Below are 23068 nucleotides of genomic sequence, written 5' to 3' on the forward strand. Positions count from 1 at the left end.
TGTGTTATGTGTATGCTTACTGTGACTATCACCCTGACATTGGCTATAGGTACCTACTTTTCACGCCGTTGCCAGACTGTAGTGCTTGTCAAGCAGGAGCGAAGGGCACTGTGTCCTGGTGTTATTGCCGTGTGGTTGCCATTCATGCCCTCATTATTGAGTAGTAGGTGACATCTAGATGGTTATCAATATTAGTTATTTCTTGTGTAGGCTGCTATCCTACTTGAAATGAAATCATGTGAGAGAACAAAATGGCCGCGTAGCTCCCGCCGGCGTACTATTGACTTGTAGTGCAGCCCAATCAGCCACGCAAAACGGTCTTGAGTGGCATCAAATCTGCCCAATTAGCTGATTTGCTTTCCCATACACCCACTTCTTTCGACACACCCACTCACACATACTCCGGTCGCCATATTGGGTTGCAGATACCTATACTTGCACTCTCCCTCCCTGTCTTTCTCTTTTCTTTGCCTTCTCTGTGTAATGCCCCATAGTGATTAGCTAATCACTTCAATACCTTCACTTTGCTCTTGGTTGACATGTGTGAACATTGCCTCAGGTGGAGAGGGAATGAGGTACTACAGACAGACAGGAAACCGTTGGCCCACCAGCTGTCTGAGGAGATGCCTGACTGGCGCGGTGGTAGGCTTTTGAAATAATCTCCAGGCTTTTATATTAAATGTTCTGTATATGAAAAGGTTGCTGAAAGAAAGCTTCTAGTCATTACAGTACAATCACCCTCCATTATCACGTTTTAGGGAAGACCCAGATGCAGACAGTGTCGAAATAACAAGAGTTTATTACTAGAACAGGGGGCAGGCAAAACGACAGGTCAAGGGCAGGCAGAGGTCAGTAATCCAGATAGGATGCAAAAGGTCCAGAACGGCAGGCAGTCTCAGGGTCAGAGCAGGCAGAGTTCAATAATCCAGGGCAGTGTGACAAGGTACAGAACGGCAGGCAGGCTCAGGGTCAGGACAGGCAGAATGGTAAAAATCGGGAAAACAGGAACTATAGAAAAAGACAGGAGCAAGGGGAAAAACGCTGGTAGGCTTGACGGACAAAACGAACTGGCAACAGACAAACAGAGAACACAGGTATAAATACACTGGGGTTAATGAGGAAGATGGGCTACACCTGGAGTTGGGTGGAGACAAGACAGGTGAAACAGATCAGGGTGTGACACTATGATATCCACAACAATAATGAACAGATACTTTGAAGAGTCCTCTCTGTAACAGGTGGGTTGAGAGTATCGAGAGACTATTGTAGGCCTATAAACAGTAGCCTTGCAGGTGACGATGCACTATAGACTGCGGATTGTCTAAAAATGTCACACCATTTGGACTGGAGAAGCAAGCTGGGCCTCCTGAAAGAGGAAAGGAGTGATCTATCGTTGGAGCTTTGAATGGGGAAAGCCAATTATTCTGAGAGATAGCAGTGACAACGCCAGCGCCACAAGCGGTGAGCGGGAGTGAAGGGCGTTTTTGATGAGGCAGAGTGAGAGGCCATGGGGGGGCAGCCTCAATTATAAGCTTTTCTTTTCAGCCTCAGCTACCTTTCAGTCAGTCAGGCTTAAGACTCCCAATTCGCTGCCAGTAATTACTACATTTACTAGAATAGCCCCCCACTCCCCAGACTGACCGCCGCAGAGTCAGTGTTTGATTAGCTGGATGCAGGGAAAGGTCAGCACATGGCACTGGCTTTTTTCCCTGTTCTGATGCGCCACAACGAGTGTTCTGTGGTTCAGTGTCCCGGGCTGATGGCTAGATGGTAATTGGGTCATGGAGGTGCAGTGAATAGGGAGGTGATCCTGGTAATTGTGTGTGGGATGGATACATGCAGGCAGGGACATTAGCTGCTACAGTAAGTGGTTGCATTGAGCCCTGCTTGCTCCAATGGGCACGGGACATAAGTAGGTAGCTTATACAGGATGACGGGCAGTGCCACTGTAACAAGTGAAGCAGGATACATGGTGGCTGATTGCCATGCCATGATTGCATCTCTTTTCATGACGTTACATAGCTTTTCTCTGGCTGATACTGATGCAGGGTCTGACGCGTGTGAGTTCCCTGCTGCTTGTCAGCCATTTAGCGCTTTAACAGTCAGCCAGACCCCCACTGAAAACTCCCACTAATAGTAACCGTGGAGTTATGAGTCTATCATGTGAATCCTACCCCACACGGGTCAGTAGGAGCAGTCATCAACAGACAGCAATACAAATCTGTCATAGTCATTTAGAGGATTCAGACACATTTACTGATGACTTCAGTTCTCCCACAACCCACCTCAGTCTACTCTGTCTGCAGTAGGCCTATATACAGATACAGAGACTCTAGTGTGGTGATGTATTGTTGGCCAGCTCTCTCCTTCACACGCCACTGTGGCAACAATGATTACAGGATACATACTTCACAGCTCAATGGAGAGGCACAGACACTCAGGTATGTGTATCAGAGGAGGCTGGTGGGATGATCTATAGGAGGCCGGGGCTCATTTTAATGGCTGGAATGGACTAAATGGAACGTTATCACGCACATCAAAAATATGGAGGCTGTACATACATACATACATACATACATACATACATACATACATACATGCACGTTAAATGTATGGTCTACATGTCAGCTGCATACCATGTCTTGTCATATCATATCAGTTGATGCTTTGCGGTCTGCGTGTGACATGACAGCACTTCCTTTGCGGTGACATTTATTGAATGAGTTCAATATGATGTGGTCGCAGGGGTCAATGCATGATGCATGTAAGCGTGGTCCCCTTGTGGTCCCTGTGTGGTTCTAAATGCCATGGTTGTTAACCCCATAGGGATAGTTCCCTATCCACTCCGTCTTATAGCACCAAGCATGCCATCCTCTCTGAACTTTGGCTATATTTATGCCATTTGAAACCATTGCCATGGAAATGAGAGCATGCTTAGTTTGGACTGATGTTGATCGTGATTTCCTAGGAAGGCAAGTGGGCCTCCATGGCTGTGATCAAATGTAATGAATAATGACTCATAATAAATAGGCAGTATTCTTAGAATGAAACCACTCATATCTTACACAGTAGGAATAGCTCTTAGCTATACTGCAACTCTTAGCTGTGGTAATGAGTCTTGGGATGTGGCCAAATGGCACCCTATTTTTTTAAATAGTGCATTACTTTTGATCAGGGCCCATAGGGAATAGGATACCATTTTGGACAAGGCCTTGGTCTCTAGTACTGTTGCTTGGATTGAGTTTGTTTCAACAGAAGAAGTGTGAGGTGATATTCAAGCTATGACTGACAGAGAGGAGCTGGACAGAAGCTGTGTTCATGGTGCATGTGTAACTCGTCAATACGTGTGATTGATGCAGTTGTCTGCGGTCTAATCCGCAGCGAGGCAGTATTGAGTGTTGTCTCAGACCGTTTATAGCTCGGGGCTCAGCGGTGCTTTGCTGCCCTCCATGGGCGATACACAGATACTGCCATTTCTGTTGTTGGTGGGCATTCTCACAGTAGGAACTGATTAAAAATGCCCTTTATAGAAAATGGCCATGGGCAACGACAATGGAATTTTTCATTAGATGTGTATCATCCTATTTGGTCTTGTTGCATGTGGGAAGACGTGAGTTGGTTGTAGTGATATGTACAGTATGCATGCAGACATGTATTGGAGGATGTGGATGTGAGAGAATATGGTTAATATCATTAATGAGAGTTTAAGAGCTCTGGACAGAAATAGAAGGAATGAGAGGCCTACAGGACACAAGTAGAATGCAGAGATGTGATGCCATTTCACCATGGCCACAGGGCAGAGAGAGACAGGAAGGGAGAGAGGGGGCGAGAGAGGGGATTGCCTGGCGACTCAAATTGAATTATTCCTCTGCTCTATGTTTGCCACATACTGTACTTCAGTCTGAGACTGCCATAGTTGAAGCTGTTTGTGCTGACGTCAAAATCAGGGGTGCTGTACAAACCAGTCATCAGCGATTGGATCATCTCTTACCAATCAGAGTATCAAAGCCAATGACAAATTTTCCAAACATCGCTTTACCTACGTGTGTTCTGGCTCTGACCCAATCCATCGGTATATGGGACCAATCAGAACGGTTAGAATGTGTTTGCGTTCTAGAAATTGTCAGGTAGGTACTCAGATCCAGACTCTTTGTGGAGAAGAAACCGTCAGTGGACCTGTTGTTTGGCCTAGCAAGAAGTTTGGGTAGCCAGGCAAGGGGGGGAGGGAGCGAGAGAAGGAGAGAGCGAAAGAAGGTCAGTAGAGAAAAAGGAAGTCTGGGGGAAATATAGAGAAAAAAGAGAGATGGAGAGTAAAGAAATGGAGGAGAGTAGAGAGAGAATGAGAGTAGAGAGAGAAGGAGAGTAGAGAGAGAAGGAGAGTAGAGAGAGAAGGAGAGTAGAGAACGGAAGGAGAGTAGAGAACGGGAGGAGAGTAGAGAACGGGAGGAGAGTAGAGAACGGGAGGAGAGTAGAGAACGGGAGGAGAGTAGAGAACGGGAGGAGAGTAGAGAACGGGAGGAGAGTAGAGAACGGGAGGAGAGTAGAGAACGGGAGGAGAGTAGAGAACGGGAGGAGAGTAGAGAACGGGAGGAGAGTAGAGAACGGGAGGAGAGTAGAGAACGGGAGGAGAGTAGAGAACGGGAGGAGAGTAGAGAACGGGAGGAGAGTAGAGAACGGGAGGAGAGTAGAGAACGGGAGGAGAGTAGAGAACGGGAGGAGAGTAGAGAAATAGAGAGAGAAGGAGAGTAGAGAAATAGAGAGAGAAGGAGAGTAGAGAAATAGAGAGAGTAGAGAAATAGAGAGAGAAGGAGAGTAGAGAAATAGAGAGAGAAGGAGAGTAGAGAAATGGAGGAGGAGAGTAGAGAAATGGAGAGAACGGGAGAAGGAGGTAAAATGTCAGAATGGCTTTACATTACATTTGACATTTTAGTCATTTAGCAGACTTTTTTATCCAGAGCAACTGACAGTTAGTGCATTCATCTTAAGATAGCTTGGTGGGACAACCACATAGCACAGTCATAGTACATTTGTACTCAATCAAGTAGCTATCAGTAGAGATGGGTGGGATGGGCTGTCAATGGGCAAGTGTTAGTTTACAAAAGGCACTTTTTGGGGGGGGGGGGGTTGTGGGATTATTTAATATACTCTTTGAAGAGGTAGGGTTTCAGATGTTTCATGTTTTTGGGAGATGGGCAGGGACTCTCAGGATGAAGCTGGTTCCACCATTGGGGTGCCAGGACAGAGAAGAACTTGGACTGGGCTGAGTTGGAACTGCCCAAGAGACAAGAGGTGGCAGAATCAGGGTACTCTGGTTGGGGTGTAGCATAGCCTGAAGGTAGGGAGCGGCAGTTCCTCTTGCTGCTCCGTAGGCAAACACTATGGTCTTGTAGTGGATGCGAGCTTTGACTGGAATCCAGTGGAGGAGTGGGGTGACATGGGAGAACTTGGTAAGGTTGAACACCAGGCGGGCTGTGGAGTTCTATATAAGTCGCAGGGGTTTGATGGCACAAGCGGGCAGCCCAGCCAACAGCGAGTTGCAGTAGTCCAGACGGGAGACAATAGTTGCTTAAAGCTTGTCGGATCATACTAGTGCAAACTTTAGTCTGACAGTGGGTTTACTGAATTGCGTAGATTCTCCTCTAATAGATATGGCAGATGTTATTATGTTCCCAGTAAACCTTGCTTCCCCCGATACTGTGTCTAGTTCATCTTGCATATCTGTCTTACACACTAGAGCTCAGTAGAGATTCGGCAGATCCGTTCTGTAGAAACATGTACTAGTATGACAAGGTTGTCAGTGATACATTTGTCTCTTTATTTAAATCATCTCTTTAAACCTCTTGCTGCCATCCGGTGGCCATGGACACTAACACATGTATGATGTGTTGCTTACACATGCTGTATTACACACAATACATAACCCCAAAACTATTTTCAAATAGTGAGCCAACGTGTTTTCAGCACTTTTATTTACATTATTGATAAACTCATGTTATCATGCTCTCTCTTCCATCTTCCTCAGTGAAACATTACAAAAGTTTAAATTTTTTGATAAAAATATATTAAATATTATTCAAATGTCACCAACTAATTGATTAAAACACACTGTTTAGTAATGAAGGTCTACAGTAGCCTCAGCAGCACTCTGTATGGTAGCACCATGGTGTAGCCGGAGGACAGCTAGCTTCTGTCCTCCTCTGGGTACATTGACTTCAAAATAAAACCTAGGAGGCTCATGGTTCTCACCCCCTTCCATAGACTTACACAGTAATTATGATAACTTCCGGAGGACATCCTTCAACCTATCAGAGCTCTTGCAGCATGAACTGATATGTTGTCCGCCCAATCAAAGGACCAGAGAATTAATCTAGTACTGAAAGCATAAGCTACAGCCAGCTAGCACTGCAGTCCATAAAATGTAGTTCACTCAAAGAGAGAGAAAGACAATAGTTGAACAGGAGAAGCAAGAGAGAGAGAGAGCCTTAATTTCATAGTATATATTTTTTACTTTCACTTACTTGGCTAGCGAATGTAACTATCTAGTTTAGCCTACTCAAACACACGGTTCAAACAGAAGGATGCTATGTTAGCTAGCTGGCTATGGCTTTCCAACAATGGAACTCTTCTAAGAGCTTCCACCGGGGCCCGCCACTTTAACTGCTAAACTGCTGTATGATTGTAGCGGGTTTACTAATGTGTTAGTTCTAGTAGCTATGTTGACTATGACCTTAATATGGTGGCAACGATGTAGGCTGTGTGTTGCGGTTATGATAGGAAAGTTTGGCTTGTCAAGGTGTTCACAAACAGCTGTTGTATTGTGCACTGAAGTCCACAAGCGAAGGGAAAAGGTGAGAGGAGGAGAGAAATGGAATTATACTGAACAAAAATATAAACGCAACATGTAAAGCATTGGTCCCATGTTTTGTGAGCTGAAATAAAAGATCCCCAAAATTTTAGACAAGCACAAAAAGCTTATTTCTCTCAAATTTGATGCACAAACTTGTTCACATCGCTGTTAGGGAGCATTTCTCCTTTGCCAAGATGATCCAAAGGCACTCTAAAATGTATAGTTTTGTCAGACAACACAATGCCTTAAGTTTTGAGGGCGCGTGCAATTGGCCTGCTGACTGCAGCAATGTCCACCAGAGCTGTTGCCAGATAATTGAAGGTTCATTTCTCTACAATAAGCTGCCTCCGTTCTAGTCAATTTGGCAGTACGTCCAACCGGCCTCACATGTAACCAGTCCAGCCCAGGACCTCCACATCCGGGATCTTCATCTGCGGGATAGTCAGTGACCAGCCACCCGGACAGCTGATGAAACTGCATTTGCACAACCAAAGAATTTCTGCACAAACTGTCAGAAACTGTATGCTTGCCGTCCTCACCAGTGTGACTCTGCAGTTCAGCGTCGTAACCGACTTCAGTTGGCAAATGCTCACCTTCGATGGCCACTGGCACGCTGGAGAAGTGTGCTCTACACGGATTAATCCTGGGTTTCAACTGTACCGGCCAGCAGGCAGACAGCTTGTATGGCATCGTGTGGGCGAGCGGTTTGCTGATGTCAACGTTGTGAACAGAGTGCCCCATGGTGGTGTTGGGGTTACGGTATGGGCAGGCATAAGCTACGGACAACCAACACAATTACATTTTATCGATTTGAATGCACAGAGATACCGTGATGAGATCCTGAGGCCCATTGTTGTGCCATTAATTCGCCGCCATCACCTCATGTTCAGCATGATTATGCATGGCCCCATGTCGCAAGGATCTGTACACAATTCCTGGAAGCTGAAACATGTCCATGGTCTGCATACTCACCAGACATGTCACCCATTGAGCATGTTTGGGATGCTGTGGATTGACGTGTACGACAGCCTGTTCCATTTCCCGCCAATATCCAGAAACTTTACACAGCCATTGAAGAGGAGTGGGAAAACATTCCTCAGGCCACAATCAACAGCCTGATCAACTCTATAGGAAGGAGCTGTGTTGCGCTGCATGAGGGACATGGTGGTCACACCGGATACTGACTGGTTTTCTGATCCACGACCCTATCTTTTTTTTAAGGTATCTGTGACCAACAGATGCATATCTGTATTTGCAGTCATGTAAAATCCATAGATTAGGGCCTAATTCATTTATTTAAATTAACTGATTTCCTTATAAACTGTAACTCAGTAAAATCTTTGAAATTGTTGCGTGTTGCGTTTTATATTTTTGTTCAGAGTGTATATATAGGCTACATTGAACAAAGGGATCACGCGGTTTATATGTGGCTACTAATTCTGTGTTTGCATGTGATCAGGGATGTATTCATTCTGCCGATTCTGTTGAAAAGCCTTTCTTAAACGGAAGCAACGGAACGGGAATAAACATACCGGAGTATGTCCAATAGAAACTCTCGTTTGCAACTGTTGGACTAATGATTACACCCTAGATCAGTTTGATGCAGGCAAGAGTGTGCAAGGCGGCATTGAATGTGTCACTGTCTGTCACCTTCATTACTCTGACTTCTCTGGACCTGTGCGCCTACATGTAGTAGCCTAAGCCTATCCATGTTACATTGAGCTGGGTGAAGTATGAAAGACAGTTATCCAATATGCTGTAATAGAAATAAGGCCATGCTCATAAAAACATTTCAATTCGTCCTCCCTCATCATAAACGGCACCGACCGCCACTGTCACATGGTGAGCAATATTTTTGGAACATCAAATCACAATAAAATCGCAGTATACATATCGTATCGGCACCTAAGTAATAATAATTTAATGGGTGCTTAGATTAGTCCTGTTCCACACATGTACAAGTGTGTATTATACACATGTATGAAATGGAGATGTGTTTTTTGCATATCCCACTCTCCCTGAGACAGATTTTAGGGTCATGGCCAGGGTCAGCCATTATCAACAGCAACAATTAGGATTAAGTGCCTTTCTCAAGGGCACATAAACAGATTTTTTTACCCCGTCTGATCAGGGATTTGAACTAGCGACCGTTGGGTTCCTGGCCCAACATTCTAACCTCTAGGCTACCTGTCACCGTATCAGGATATTATCGTATTGTGAGGTCCCTGGCAATCCCCAGCCCACTCATACTCAGGTTCAACTAGACTAGGGGTATTTCTGTCTGCTTTGCTGTGATCTTTTACTCTTTCATATACAGGGTAAGGTAAAGATCCTGCAGGGACCTGTGTGTGTGTGATCTGTGAATAGTCTAGCTACATGTATAAATGCATCATACGACAGCCTAGAAGGGAAAGCATAGTAAATATAGAACCATTACAACAGATTATTCTAAAGAGAGGATGTGTGACTCAATTCATCCTTCACATGCCATCATGATACAAAACTGTGACAATCATGTGTCACCACCATCGGGTAAACACCGGCGAGGCAGTAATTGTCAAAGGCTGATTGGCCTCAAGCAAATGGGTGTGAGCTGAACAGCTGTAATGCTCCTACTGGCCACTTGAGGGCAGCCTTGTCACAGCAATAGGCTGGAGAGGCAGAGTGGGAGAGAGAGAACAAGCAGGTGAGCTGAGGAGGCCTGACATGTCTTGGATGGAGCTCAGCAAGCTGTCTCCTCTCATAACATGTCAACCCATGGCCCCAAACAGCAAACCCCATATCACTCACCATCTCCCCAGCCCCTGCCCAGTGTCGGTATCTGGGTAGGAGAGGCTTGTCTGACAAGATCAATCAGTCACCATACACAAAGAGGAGAGGAGATGACATGGGCATACTGTCATACCCAGGCAGTCTGTCATCATTATGAGTGGCTGCTGTTTTAGAGGGTCATTTGATGCTGATGCATAATCCCTACAGGGTAAACTGACACCATATTCTATGGGCAGAGTAAGCAGAAGTTCTGAAACATGACACTTGCCTGGTTCAAGAAATAGTTTCACAAGAGAAAGTAATGATGACAACAACCACGATCTGATGACAATGATGATGATCAACTGCTTTACATGGTTTCCACATACTCACTCCACCACCCCCACTCTGTAGCACCCACCTGGGTGATGCACGACATGGCAGCCATTTTGCTCCATGAAAAGCCTGTTAATTCCTACTTCATTTCACAGTCGGATCCATTAGGCTTCCAATTTTCTCCACTTCTATAATTACCTCCCTATTATTGATTAACTTTCTATTTCATCAACTCGTTTAGTTAGTTAGGTCCACACTGAAAGCTCCTCGCATGTCCAGTACTTTGAGAGAGGGGGGTTCGTTCAGCTTGAGTTAAAAGATAGCAGTGTGGGGGAGTGTGTGCCAGTAACAGTCAGAGGTGTGTGTGTGTGTGTGTGTGTGTGTGTGTGTGCAGTGGCGAGCGGGGCTGTAGCGGTTGAGTGCATATTACAGGGTGATTAAGGAAGAGTCAGGAAGCAGGGTAACTGATGGGCTGTCAGGAGGAGAGGAGGAGCTGTGGGCTGGAACACCTCGTTCCTCTTCCTCATTATTACCCTGCCATGAATGCCTACTTACACCTCATCCTCTCCCTAATTGCCCTCTTCCTCCTTATGTCCATCTCACCATGCAGCCTCTTCCACTTCCTTCCACATTAATACCCTCCTCTTCTTCCTCTCCCTCCTCTTCCTCATTAATACCCACCCTGCTTGCCTCTTCTCCTTCTTCCTCACCCTCATCCTCTTCATTATACCCTCACCACGCAGCCTGCTCCTTCTCCTCCTCTCCCTCTTCTTCCTCTCCCTCATCTTCCTCATTAATACTCACCCTGCTTGCATCTTCCTCCTCTTCCTCCAGTCCATCTGAGTAGAGAGGGGGATGTGTATGAGGTGATGCCTCTGAACAGGCTGCAGGCTAGCTGTGAGTTGGACAGAGTAATGGAACCCAACACAGTCATGGTGTTGAACACTGAATGTCCTGTCCTGTCTTGTCTGCACTCATCTACATACCCTTGCAGCCTCCCTCCACAGTGTCATCGTCTCTCTCTGTGACTGTGTGCTTTTCAATGAACACGCTAAAGAGTCAGGAGAGAACTGCGATAGAAGGCGTGAAAGAGAGGGAGAGACTAAAAAGAAAGGAGGGATGTAAAGCATCTAAAGAAAGACTGGAGTAAGGGAGGAGAGGCTGACAGCCAGGGAGTAGAGAGGAAGGCAGCCAGGGAGGGGATGAGAGAGAGGCAGCCTTGGAGGAGAGAGAGGGAGGCAGCCTTGGAGGAGAGAGAGAGAGGGAGGCAGCCAGGGAGGGGACGAGAGAGGGAGGCAGCCAATGCGCAGCTCTGTATCTTGAGCGAGCGAGGGAGAGGGAGGCTCTGACAGGCAGTTGCTCTCAGACAGATAGACCCAGTGTGATGCTGCTGCTGGATGTGAGCTGCTGTCCTCCTCTGACCCGCTCTCTGGTTCTACTGCTGGCTGACTGACTGACTAAGCCTGGGTCTGTGGTTATCAGGGCTGCTCTAGTTTCTTCCCTGGGCTGAGGAGAGAGCCACCGTGCTGGGGCTGTGTCTCTGGCTAACTGCCTGTCCGCCTGGTTCTCTGCTCCTGCCTGGCTGACTAACTGGTCCCTGTGCAGGCAGGCAGAGTGGGGTGATCTGAGCGGAGGAGAGGTGGAAGAGTGCAGGGCAGGGGGGTGGTAGGGGCTGAAGAGCGCAGAGCGGTGTGGAGGTGGGGGGACAGGCGAAATGAGCGTGCCGCTGCTGAAGATCGGGGCGGTGCTCAGCACCATGGCCATGGTGACCAACTGGATGTCCCAGACACTGCCCTCTCTGGTGGGACTCAACGGGACCACTGTCTCCCGAGGGGGCACCTCCGAGAGGATCGTCAGCGTGCGTACAGTAGACTGCTCTTTTCCCATCCTTTCTGTCTGCTGGGTGGATGAGTTGGAGACCGGGAGAGGGGTCTCAGAGCGGTAGGGTGGTTGAAGTGGGGTTGGGGGGTGGGTATCGGAGAGGGTCTGTCTCACGGGGACGGCGCTAAGAGAAATGATAGAGGATGAAAGCGGTGCATGTGAGAGCGATGCTGCTGGGAGTCAGACGAAGTGGGAATGACGTTCAGGGTCTTGTGTGAGTGATGCACCCAGGGAAGCGATCCAGAATGATTTTGCTGTGTTGATTGCTGGGAGGAGAAGGAGAATCAGGGGAGAACTGCCCTGCTGGTGAATCCTCTGTGTGCTGTGGGTGATCAGAGCTGGGATACTGCTGCTGTGGTGAGGGATGAGGATGTTGACTGATATGTCAGAGAGCTGGAGGGTGTAACTGATGATATGCCAACTCTGAGGTGATGATGAAGATAATGATGATGATGGGGGGGGCTTGGGAGATTTGGTCTCCTACACACCCTATTCCAGTTGGATGCGTATCTCGTTCCCCCATCTCTCTTTCCTTCGTCCCCTGTGTCAAAATGGACCGACTATGTATATAGGTGTATGAGTTCAAAATCCAAGCAGGGACCTTCAAATGTGGTATCTCCTTGACAGGTACATTATGTTGGGTTTCATGTGAGGAGCATGTTAAGAGATTGAGATGTGTAGCTTGTTGTGGATGTACACGTGTGTACACTGTGATGTATGTGTGGTGTGACTGTGCATATAGATGCTCCATATGGATGAGATGAGAGGTGTTGAGAAGTGTCAGGCAGAGGAATGCATCTGTCATGTTCAGGATCATTAGTAGTGAGTGATAGCCTTTGGTTCTTTCCTGGGTCTATTTTCATGGCATCTGCTCCCTTATTAAACGCCCAGCCCTGATGAAATGTGTGTGTCCAGCACTGTCCATCTGTGTGTGTGTGTGTGTGTGTGTGTGTCCAGCACTGTCCATCTGTGTGTGTGTGTGTGTCCAGCACTGTCCATCTGTGTGTGTGTGTCCAGCACTGTCCATCTGTGTGTGTGTGTGTGTGTGTGTGTGTCCAGCACTGTCCATCTGTGTGTGTGTGTGTGTGTGTGTGTGTGTGTGTGTGTCCAGCACTGTCCATCTGTGTGTGTGTGTCCAGCACTGTCCATCTGTGTGTGTGTGTGTGTGTGTGTCCAGCACTGTCCATCTGTGTGTGTGTGTCCAGCACTGTCCATCTGTGTGTGTGTGTCCAGCTCTGTCCGTGTGTGTTTGTGTGCGCGCATGCCTGCCTCATTGTCTGCCTTCCTTAGTGTGTGTGTGCACGTGTGTGCGTGTGTGTGTGTGTGTGTGTGTGTGTGTGTGTGTGTGTGTGTGTGTGTGTGTGCACACTTACAGGTGTGTATTTATTGGTCAATTCTCCCTATGGTCTCAGGAGCTGGGGTCCATCTGTCCAGAGAATTGTGACACTATCTTCCCAATCTATCCTCTATCACAGAGCCCTATCCTCAATCAGTCCAGTCTTATCATAAAAGCCTGCTGCACCAACAAATACCACTTTATTGCACTGAGGCACCCAGCTGTAATAACTGTCTCAACGGCTCACTGGAGGAAACATTGTTTATGTTTTCACGGTTGAGGCTGAGCTCTATGAAGGTGTTGACCTTGTAGAGAGAGGTCTAGGAAAACATTCCCTGAGATGTGTTTATCTATTCTGCTAACGCAGCTCAAGCCAGGCATTTCTCTTCAAGTTCAATATCAATATAGCTTGTGTCTGATCTGTGTGTTTTTCAGAGCTTTAGCTGTTGAGGAACTAGGAATGATGACATTCCCATAGTGTCCCTGAATGAGTAGTACAGGAGTGGTTCTGCTTCCTGCCTGGGTGGGTGTGGTCTAAGTGGACTTCTTCTCCAGTGGACATGGACTGCAGGACCTGGCTGCTGATTGGAGGACGGCTCATAATAATGGAAACCATGTGTTTGATGTATTTGATACCATTCCACCTATTCCGCTCCAGCCATTACCACAAGTCCATCCTACCCAATTAAGGTGCCACCAACCTCCTGTGGTCCCAATGTCCTTAGAATTCATGGCCAATACATGGCATCATTTGAAGTAGATGGTATAGTAGTATTGATAGTAGTGTGGCTATTGAAACAGAGCCATGGTCTGGAAGAGCTACTTCAGGGGGGGCTTTGAGATCCGTTCTGCTTCCATGGTTGATGTGGTGGTGATGGAGTCATCAGAGAGGAGGACCATTTCAAATGTTCTGGTTCAACAAAGAGCCAATTTGTGTTGCTCCTTATTTTTCATCCCTCTCAAAGCAACATCGAACGCTTCCATCAACAACATTTTCATATTTTAAAGTCTTAATGACAAATTCTATGAGACATGGTAGATTGGGTGGAATCTAAACACATTATAAAACTTTCTAAGGTTCAGCCATGCAGATGAGCTGGAGGTTAAACCTATGGAAGCAATGGGGGTTAAAGCATTAGAGGAACATTTGACTAACGTTGTTGTTAGGTTAGTTTCAAACCCACTAGTCCTTTCTTGGGTCGTCTAGTGACGTTGTGGTGCCAGTGTCCCGATGGCCATGTATGGCTGCTCCTCACCCCAGTGTCCCCATGCATGATCAATGTCCCACATTCACACTCCTCTGAGCTACAATCAGTCTGCTCCACTTGCTTTCCGTCCCTTCCCAACAACCAGCTGAGCTGAGCTGGTCCATGGCTGTGTGGCACTGCACTCAGCATCTAAAGAAGTTCACCATAGTGAGTTCTTCAAAACGACTGAGCAACACGTGCCTGAGTCCAAACATGGTTAGTCTGGGTATGGTTAGTCTGGGTATGGTTAGTCTGGGTATGGTTAGCCTGGGTATGGTTAGCCTGGGTATGGTTAGCCTGGGTATGGTTAGCCTGGGTATGGTTAGCCTGGGTATGGTTAGCCTGGGTATGGTTAGCCTGGGTATGGTTAGCCTGGGTATGGTTAGCCTGGGTATGGTTAGCCTGGGTATGGTTAGCCTGGGTCTGGGTATGGTTAGTCTGGGTCTGGGTATGGTTAGTCTGGGTCTGGGTATGGTTAGTCTGGGTCTGGGTATGGTTAGTCTGGGTATGACTAGTCTGGGTATGACTAGTCTGGGTATGACTAGTCTGGGTATGACTAGTCTGGGTATGACTAGCCTGGGTATGACTAGCCTGGGTATGGTTAGCCTGGGTATGACTAGCCTGGGTATGACTAGCCTGGGTATGGTTAGCCTGGGTATGGTTAGCCTGGGTATGGTTAGCCTGGGTATGGTTAGCCTGGGTATGGTTAGCCTGGGTATGGTTAGCCTGGGTATGGTTAGCCTGGGTATGGTTAGCCTGGGTATGGTTAGCCTGGGTATGGTTAGTCTGGGTATGACTAGTCTGGGTATGGTTAGTCTGGGTATGGTTAGCCTGGGTATGACTAGTCTGGGTATGACTAGCCTGGGTATGACTAGCCTGGGTATGGTTAGTCTGGGTATGACTAGCCTGGGTATGGTTAGTCTGGGTATGACTAGCCTGGGTATGGTTAGTCTGGGTATGGTTAGTCTGGGTATGACTAGCCTGGGTATGGTTAGCCTGGGTATGGTTAGTCTGGGTATGGTTAGTCCGGGTATGGTTAGTCCGGGTATGACTAGCCTGGGTATGGTTAGTCCGGGTATGACTAGCCTGGGTATGGTTAGTCCGGGTATGACTAGCCTGGGTATGGTTATTCCGGGTATGACTAGCCTGGGTATGGTTAGTCTGGGTATGACTAGCCTGGGTATGGTTAGTCTGGGTATGACTAGCCTGGGTATGGTTAGCCTGGGTATGGTTAGTCTGGGTATGGTTAGCCTGGGTATGGTTAGTCTGGGTATGACTAGCCTGGGTATGGTTAGCCTGGGTATGGTTAGTCCGGGTATGACTAGCCTGGGTATGGTTAGTCCGGGTATGACTAGCCTGGGTATGGTTAGTCCGGGTATGACTAGCCTGGGTATGGTTAGTCCGGGTATGACTAGCCTGGGTATGGTTAGTCCGGGTATGACTAGCCTGGGTATGGTTAGTCCGGGTATGGCTAGTCTGGGTAGTGCAAAACCAAACCGTGAATAATCCAATAAAACAAGACACAACCTTGACACAAGACGGTATGGCTGGACTCTATTACACTATCAAACAAGAAACAAGTGTGTGTGGGGGGGGGGCAGTCTGTCAGACACACATACTCCACACAGTGCTGTTGTCCCTTTGATCTCTTGTATTAATAATAACCCAGCCAGGCAGAAGGCTGAAGAAAGGAAATATCAAAAGAGCCAGAGGAACAAACAATGGTCCCACACAAAGAGAGAGAGGCCTGCCACTCAGATTGGGGTCTCTACGCTAGTCTGTCTGCATGGTGTCCATGACTGTAAACTTTAGCACATCGCAATCTAATAAATAAATCAATCTAATAAATCTTACTCCATGATTGATTTATGACGGCAGATGAAAGGACCAACTCAGATTAAAGTCGCTCCGTGTTCTTTTATCCATATTCATACATAGTTATTTTATGTTTGATGGTAGAACCTCTTCTCTTGTTATTTGAAGCTCTTAGATCCTCTGTATGAATGAATATTTAGATCTCTATGATGAATATTTATGAGGTATGATATAGCATGGAGTTAGAAGATATAGATATACATCAGATAGATAGATCACTTGTGGAGATGCTCTACTGGACACATTCACCAATCATCCTGACTGCAAACACACACATATACACTGAATATACAAAACATTAGGAACACCTTCCTAATATTGAGTTGCACACCCTTTTTCCCTCAGAACAGCCTCAATGCGTCGGGGCATGGACTCTACAAGGTGTCGAAAGTGTTCCACAGGGATGCTGGCCCCTGTTGACTCCAATGCATCCCACAATTGTGTCAAGTTGGCTGGATGTCCTTTGGGTGATGGACCATTCTTGATGCACACATGGGAAACTGTTGATCGTGAAAAACCCAGCAGCGTTGCAGTTCTTGCCACACTCAAACCAGTGCGCCTGGCAGATACTACCATACCCCGGTCAAAGGCACTTCAATCTTTTGTCTTACCCAATTCACCCTCTGAATGGCACACATACACAATCAAGATTTAAAAATCCTTCTTTCACCTGTCTCCTCCCATTCATCTACACTGATTGTAGTGGATTTAACAGGTGACATCAATTCAGGATGATAGCTTTTGCCTGGATGCACCTGGTCAGTCTACAGTATGTCATGGAAAGAGCTTGATCCTAATGTTTTGTACACTCAGTGTAAATATATATACAGCACAAGTCAAAGGTTTGGACACTCCTACTCATTCAAGGTGTTTTCTTTATTTTGACTATTTTCTACATTGTAGAATAATAGTGAAGACATAACTATGAAATAACACATGGAATCATGTAGTAACCAGAAAAGTGTTAAACAAATAAGAGATTCTTCAAAGTAGCCAACCTTTGCTTTGATGACACCTTTGCACACTCTTGGCATTCTCTTGTCGTGGAAATTCTTCCCTTACATTCTCAACCAGCTTCATGAGGTCGTCACCTGGAATGCATTTCAATTAACAGGTGTGCCTTGTTAAATTGTGGAATTTCTTTCCTTAATGCGTTTAAGCCAATCAGTTGTGTTGTCACAAGGTATGGGTGCTATACATAAGATAGCCCTATTTAGTAAAAGACCAAGTCCATATTATGGCAAGAACAGTTCAAATAAGCAAAGAGAAATGACAGTCCATCATTACTTTTATTTATTTAATTGTTTTATTTATTTAAATCAGTTGAGAACAAATTCTTATTTACAATGACGGCCTACCACAAGGCCTCCTGCGACGACGGGGGCTGGGATAACATTTTTTTTTTTAAACACACATCACGACAAGAGAGACAACACAGCACTACATAAAGAGAGACCTAAGACAACAACATAGCAAGACAGCAACACAACATAACAACAACATGGTAGCAACACAACATGGTAGCAGGACAAAATATGGTACAAACATTATTTGGCACAGACAACAGCACAAAGGGCAAGAAGGTAGAGACAACAATACATCACACAAAGCAGCCATAACTGTCAGTAAGAATGTCCATGATTGAGTCTTTGAATGAAGAGACTGAGATAAAACTGTCCAGTTTGAGTGTTTGTTGCAGCTCGTTCCAGTCGCTAGCTGCAGCGAACTGAAAAGAGGAACGACTCAGGGATGTCTGTGCTTTAGGGACCTTTAACAGAATGTGACTTGCAGACTGGGTGTTGTATGTGGAGGATGAGGGCTTCAGTAGATATCTCAGATAGGGGGGAGTGAGGCCTAAGAGGGTTTTATAAATAAGCATCAACCAGTCGGTCTTGAGACGGGTATACAGAGATGACGAGTTTACAGGGGAGTATAGAGTGCAGTGATGTGTCCTATAAGGAGCATTGGTGGCAAATCTGATGGCCGAATGGTAAAGAACATCTAGCCGCTCGAGAGTGCCCTTACCTGCCAATCTATAAATTATGTCTCTGTAATTTAGCATAAGTAGGATGGTCATCTGAATCAGGGTTATTTTGGCAGCTTGGGTGAAAGAGGAGCGATTACGATAGAGGAAACCAAGTCTAGATTTAACTTTAGCCTGCAGCTTTGATATGTGCTGAGAGAAGGACAGTGCACCGTCTAGCCATACTCCCAAGTACTTGTATGAGGTGACTACCTCAAGCTCTAATCCCTCAGAGGTAGTAATAACACATGTGGGAGGAGGGGCATTCTTCTTACCAAACCACATGACCTTTGTTTTGGAGGTGTTCAGAACAAGGTTAAGGGTAGAGAAAGCTTGTTGGACACTAAGAAAGCTTTGTTGTAGAGCATTTAACACAAAATCCGGGGAGGGGCCAGCTGAGTATAAGACTCTATCATCTGCATATAAATGGATGAGAGAGCTTTCTACTGCCTGAGCTATGTTATTGATGTAAATTGAGAAGAGCTTGGGGCCTAGGATCGAGCCTTGGGGTACTCCCTTGGTGACAGGCAGTGGCTGAGACAGCAGATTTTCTGGCTTTATACACTGCACTCTTTGAGAGAGGCAGTTAGCAAACCAGGCCAAAGACCCCTCAGAGACACCAATACTCCTTAGCCGGCCTACAAGAATGGAATGGTCTACCGTATCAAAAGCTTTGGCCAAGTCAATAAAAATAGCTGCACCACATTGCTTAGAATCAAGGGCAATGGTGACATAATTTAGGACCTTTAAGGTTGCAGTGACACATCCATAACCTGAGCGGAAACCAGATTGCATACCCGACAGAATACTATAGACTTCAAGAAAGCCAAGTTGACAAGTTTTTCCAACACTTTTGATGAACAGGGCAAAATAGAAATAGGCCTGTAACAGTTAGGATCAGCTTGATCTCCCCCTTTCAATAAAGGATGAACCGTGGCTGCCATCCAAGCAATGGGAACCTTCCCAGAAAGGAGAGAGGCTTGGAAGTGATAGGGGCAGCAGCCTTAAAGAAGAACGTGTTTAAGCCATCTGAACCAGATGGTTTTTTGGGGTCAAGTTTAAGGAGCTCCTTTAGCACCTCGGACTCAGTGACTGCCTGCAGGGAGAAACTTTGTAGCTGGGCAGGGGAAAAAGAGGGAGAAGCATCGGGGATAGTCGCATTAGAAGGGGTGAGAGATGAGGAAATGTTGGACAGGCAAGGAGACATGACTGAGTCAAATAGGAATCCTGACTTAATGAAGTGGTGATTAAAGAGCTCAGCCATCTGCTTCTTGTCAGTAACAACCACATCATCAACATTAAGGGACATGGGCAGCTGTGAAGAGGAGAGTTTATTCTCCAGGTCTTTAACTGGTTTCCAGAACGTCTTGGTGTTAGACCCACAGAGAGAGAACGTCTCCTTAAAGTAACTAACTTTGGCCTTCCTGGATAGCCTGAGTGCACTTATTTCTCATTTGCCTGAACGAGAGCAAGTCAGTCTGAGTATGCGTGTACTGATGAGCCTTTCGCCAAATGCAATTCTTGAGGTGGAGTAACTCTGCAAAATCACGGTTGAACCAGGTGCTGAACCTGTTTTTAATTCTCATTTTCTTTATGGGGGCGTGTTTGTTAACAATACCACTGAAAATATCAAAAAAGAAGGTCCAAGCGTCTTCGACAGAGGGGATGAAGATGATTCTATACCATTTTACAGAGGCCAGGTCATGAAGGAAAGCTGGCTCATTAAAGTCTTTTAGCAAGCGTCTATGACAAATCAGAACAGGTCATTTCACTGAGAAGCCATTACAAACACAGGCTGTAAAACAGTGATAAACTAAGGTCATTACAGATAACATTGAGGAGAGTAGCCTTTTCTGGGTGTTTGGAGTCAGACCTTGTGGGATTGGTAATAATCTGAGAAAGATTTAGGGAGTCCCATTGCTTTAAGACTTGGTCAAGTGGTTTAATCATGTCCCAGTTTAGGTCACCTAGCAGGACAAATTCAGACTTAGTGTAAGGGGCCAGGAGAGAGCTTAGGGCAGGTTGGGTACAGGCCCGTGCTGATGGAGGACGATAACACCCAGAAACAGTCAACAAAGAGCTATTTGAAAGTGTAATGCTTAAAACCAGCAAATCAAATTGTTTGGGGACAGACTTGGTGGAGACAACTGAGCACTGAAGGTGATCCTTGGCCCACCTTTGGAAGATCTGTCTTGCCAAAAAATGCCTCACAAGTCCTCAACTGGCAGCTTCATTAAATAGTACCCGCAAAACACTAGTCTCAACGTCAACAGTGAAGAGGCGACTCCGAGATGCTGGCTTTCTAGGCAGAGTAGCAAAGAAGAAGCCATATCTCAGACTGGACAATAAAAATAAAAGATTAAGATGGGCAAAAGAACACAGACACTGGACAGAGTGACTCCAGCATCCCGGAGTCGCCTCTTCACTGTTGACGTTGAGACTGGTGTTGCAGGTACTATTTAATGAAGCTGCCAGTTGAGGACTTGTGAGGTGTCTGTTTCTCAAACTAGACACTCTAATGTACTTGTCCTCTTGCTCAGTTGTGCACCGGGGCCTCCCACTCCTCTTTCTATTCTGGTTAGAGCCAGTTTGCACTGTTCTGTGAAGGGAGTATTGTTTTTATTCATGTATTCCTTTCCTGTCCTTACTATACCAATGGTTGCGGGTCTTCATTTCAGAAGGAGATAGTTCACTAACACAGGATGTATAGTTGGACCATGTTCCTCACCAGGACTGTATGGTTGTGCCAGGCTGGTCAGGGTAAGAAAGGGCAGGACAAGTTACACTCCGACACCATTTTATAGACAGGAGCAAAGCCACCTGCCTTAATAGCACTTCAGGCCCTTCCACTGAGAAGAGCAGTACGTGACAGGAGCAAGAGCAAGAGAGAGGGAGGGAGATCTATCGGCACAAGAGGCACATAAGGATAGAGTGTAGAAGCAATAGAGACCTTTAAAGAGGGACCGAGGGAGGAGGAGAAGAAAGTGATGAGTTTATGAGTCATATTATTGACCAGTAGCCATGCTGTGCTGATTGTGGTAATCAGTTTTACTCTGGACTGCATGGGGAGACCAGGGGCCCTGCTGCTGCTGTGTTGCTGTGATTGTGTGATTCTTCATTGAGTTATATTTAAGACCAGCAGCTGGCCTGTGTGCATTCAGGGGTTGTGGGACTACTGCTCATTTCAGGTGTGTGTGTGTGTGTGTGTGTGTGTGTGTGTGTGTGTGTGTGTGTGTGTGTGTGTGTGTGTGTGTGTGTGTGTGTGTGTGTGTGTGTGTGTGTGTGTGTGTGTGTGTGTGTGTGTGTGTGTGTGTGTGTGTGTGTGTGTGTGTGTGTGTGTGTGTGTGTGTGTGTGTGTGTGTGTGTGTGTGTGTGTGTGTGTGTGTGTGTGTGTGTGTGTGTGTGTGTGTGTGTGTGTGTGTGTGTGTGTGTGTGTGTGTGTGTGTGTGTGTGTGTGTGTGTGTGTGTGTGTGTGTGTGTGTGTGTGTGTGTGTGTGTGTGTGTGTGTGTGTGTGTGTGTGTGTGTGTGTGTGTGTGTGTGTGTGTGTGTGTGTGTGTGTGTGTGTGTGTGTGTGTGTGTGTGTGTGTGTGTGTGTGTGTGTGTGTGTGTGTGTGTGTGTGTGTGTGTGTGTGTGTGTGTGTGTGTGTGTGTGTGTGTGTGTGTGTGTGTGTGTGTGTGTGTGTGTGTGTGTGTGTGGTGGTGTGTGTGTGTGTGTGTGTGTGTGTGTGTGTGTGTGTGTGTGTGTGTGTGTGTGTGTGTGTGTGTGTGTGTGTGTGTGTGTGTGTGTGTGTGTGTGTGTGTGTGTGTGTGTGTGTGTGTGTGTGTGTGTGTGTGTGTGTGTGTGTGTGTGTGTGTGTGTGTGTGTGTGTGTGTGTGTGTGTGTGTGTGTGTGTGTGTGTGTGTGTGTGTGTGTGTGTGTGTGTGTGTGTGTGTGTGTGTGTGTGTGTGTGTGTGTGTGTGTGTGTGTGTGTGTGTGTGTGTGTGTGTGTGTGTGTGTGTGTGTGTGTGTGTGTGTGTGTGTGTGTGTGTGTGTGTGTGTGTGTGTGTGTGTGTGTGTGTGTGTGTGTGTGTGTGTGTGTGTGTGTGTGTGTGTGTGTGTGTGTGTGGTGGTGGTGGCTGGCTGGCTGGCTGGCTGGCTGGCTGGCTGGCGGCGGCGGCTCTAGCTCATCATGGCAGGCCCGGTAATGATTGAGAGGTTCAGTTGATCTTTTGGCCATGACATAATTATGCATAACGGAGTGGAGCTGGACTGTTTGTAACCCAGCAGATAGAGACAGATGTTTCCTGCCTGGCTGTGGGCATCGCTGGGCAGGCAGCGGCTAAAGACGGAAACACCAAGCAGGCTACATCACGTTGCAGAGAGACACACTCACTGCTCACTTTCCCTCAAATAGAATGCTACTGTACTCCAGGCTTGGAGACCCCTATTCTTTCTTTTATCTGTCCTTCATCTCCCTCGCTGTCTCTCTTCTTCAAATTCCTCTCTGACCCCTTTTTATCCCCTCTTGCCCTTCTCTCAGACCCAATCTCTTTCTTCCTCTCTCTCTGCTTATGAAAGTTGTAATAGACTTCCCGTCACGCTCGTAAAGTGGGGAGCTGCTGATTTATAATCTCATTTATCCTGGCTATACAGCGCGCAGCTCAGCTCTGCTCCGCTCCAGGGATGAATGCTCCGCTCCTAATGAAACACTGGAGGAAGTCGATTCTGCAGGCTTGAGCCCGCAGCGTAGCCCAGCCGCTAACACCTAATTGGTTAATCCCCACTGTAGTT

The 23068-nt window shown here is 46.6% G+C and overlaps 1 protein-coding gene across 3 annotated transcripts in view; it reads left to right on the forward strand.

Annotated features, from left to right (window-relative positions):
* The window catches only part of LOC139577338 (noelin-2-like), a 69616-nt gene that overhangs the window by 25131 nt on the left and 21417 nt on the right, over positions 1–23068 (forward strand). The window contains exon 1 of one of the 3 annotated variants that reach the window (XM_071404377.1): positions 11622–11792. The exons of 1 other annotated variant lie outside the window; for it this stretch is intronic. In XM_071404377.1, coding sequence (XP_071260478.1) covers positions 11649–11792 — 144 coding nt within the window. In that variant the 5' untranslated portion in view covers positions 11622–11648. Of the gene's footprint in view, positions 1–11621; positions 11793–23068 lie in introns of those variants that run through there. One more of the 3 variants, XM_071404386.1, reaches the window with a different exon arrangement.

The sequence above is a fragment of the Salvelinus alpinus genome, chromosome 1 (assembly GCF_045679555.1).
Source record: "Salvelinus alpinus chromosome 1, SLU_Salpinus.1, whole genome shotgun sequence".
In the NCBI taxonomy this organism is placed as follows: Eukaryota; Metazoa; Chordata; class Actinopteri; order Salmoniformes; family Salmonidae; genus Salvelinus; species Salvelinus alpinus.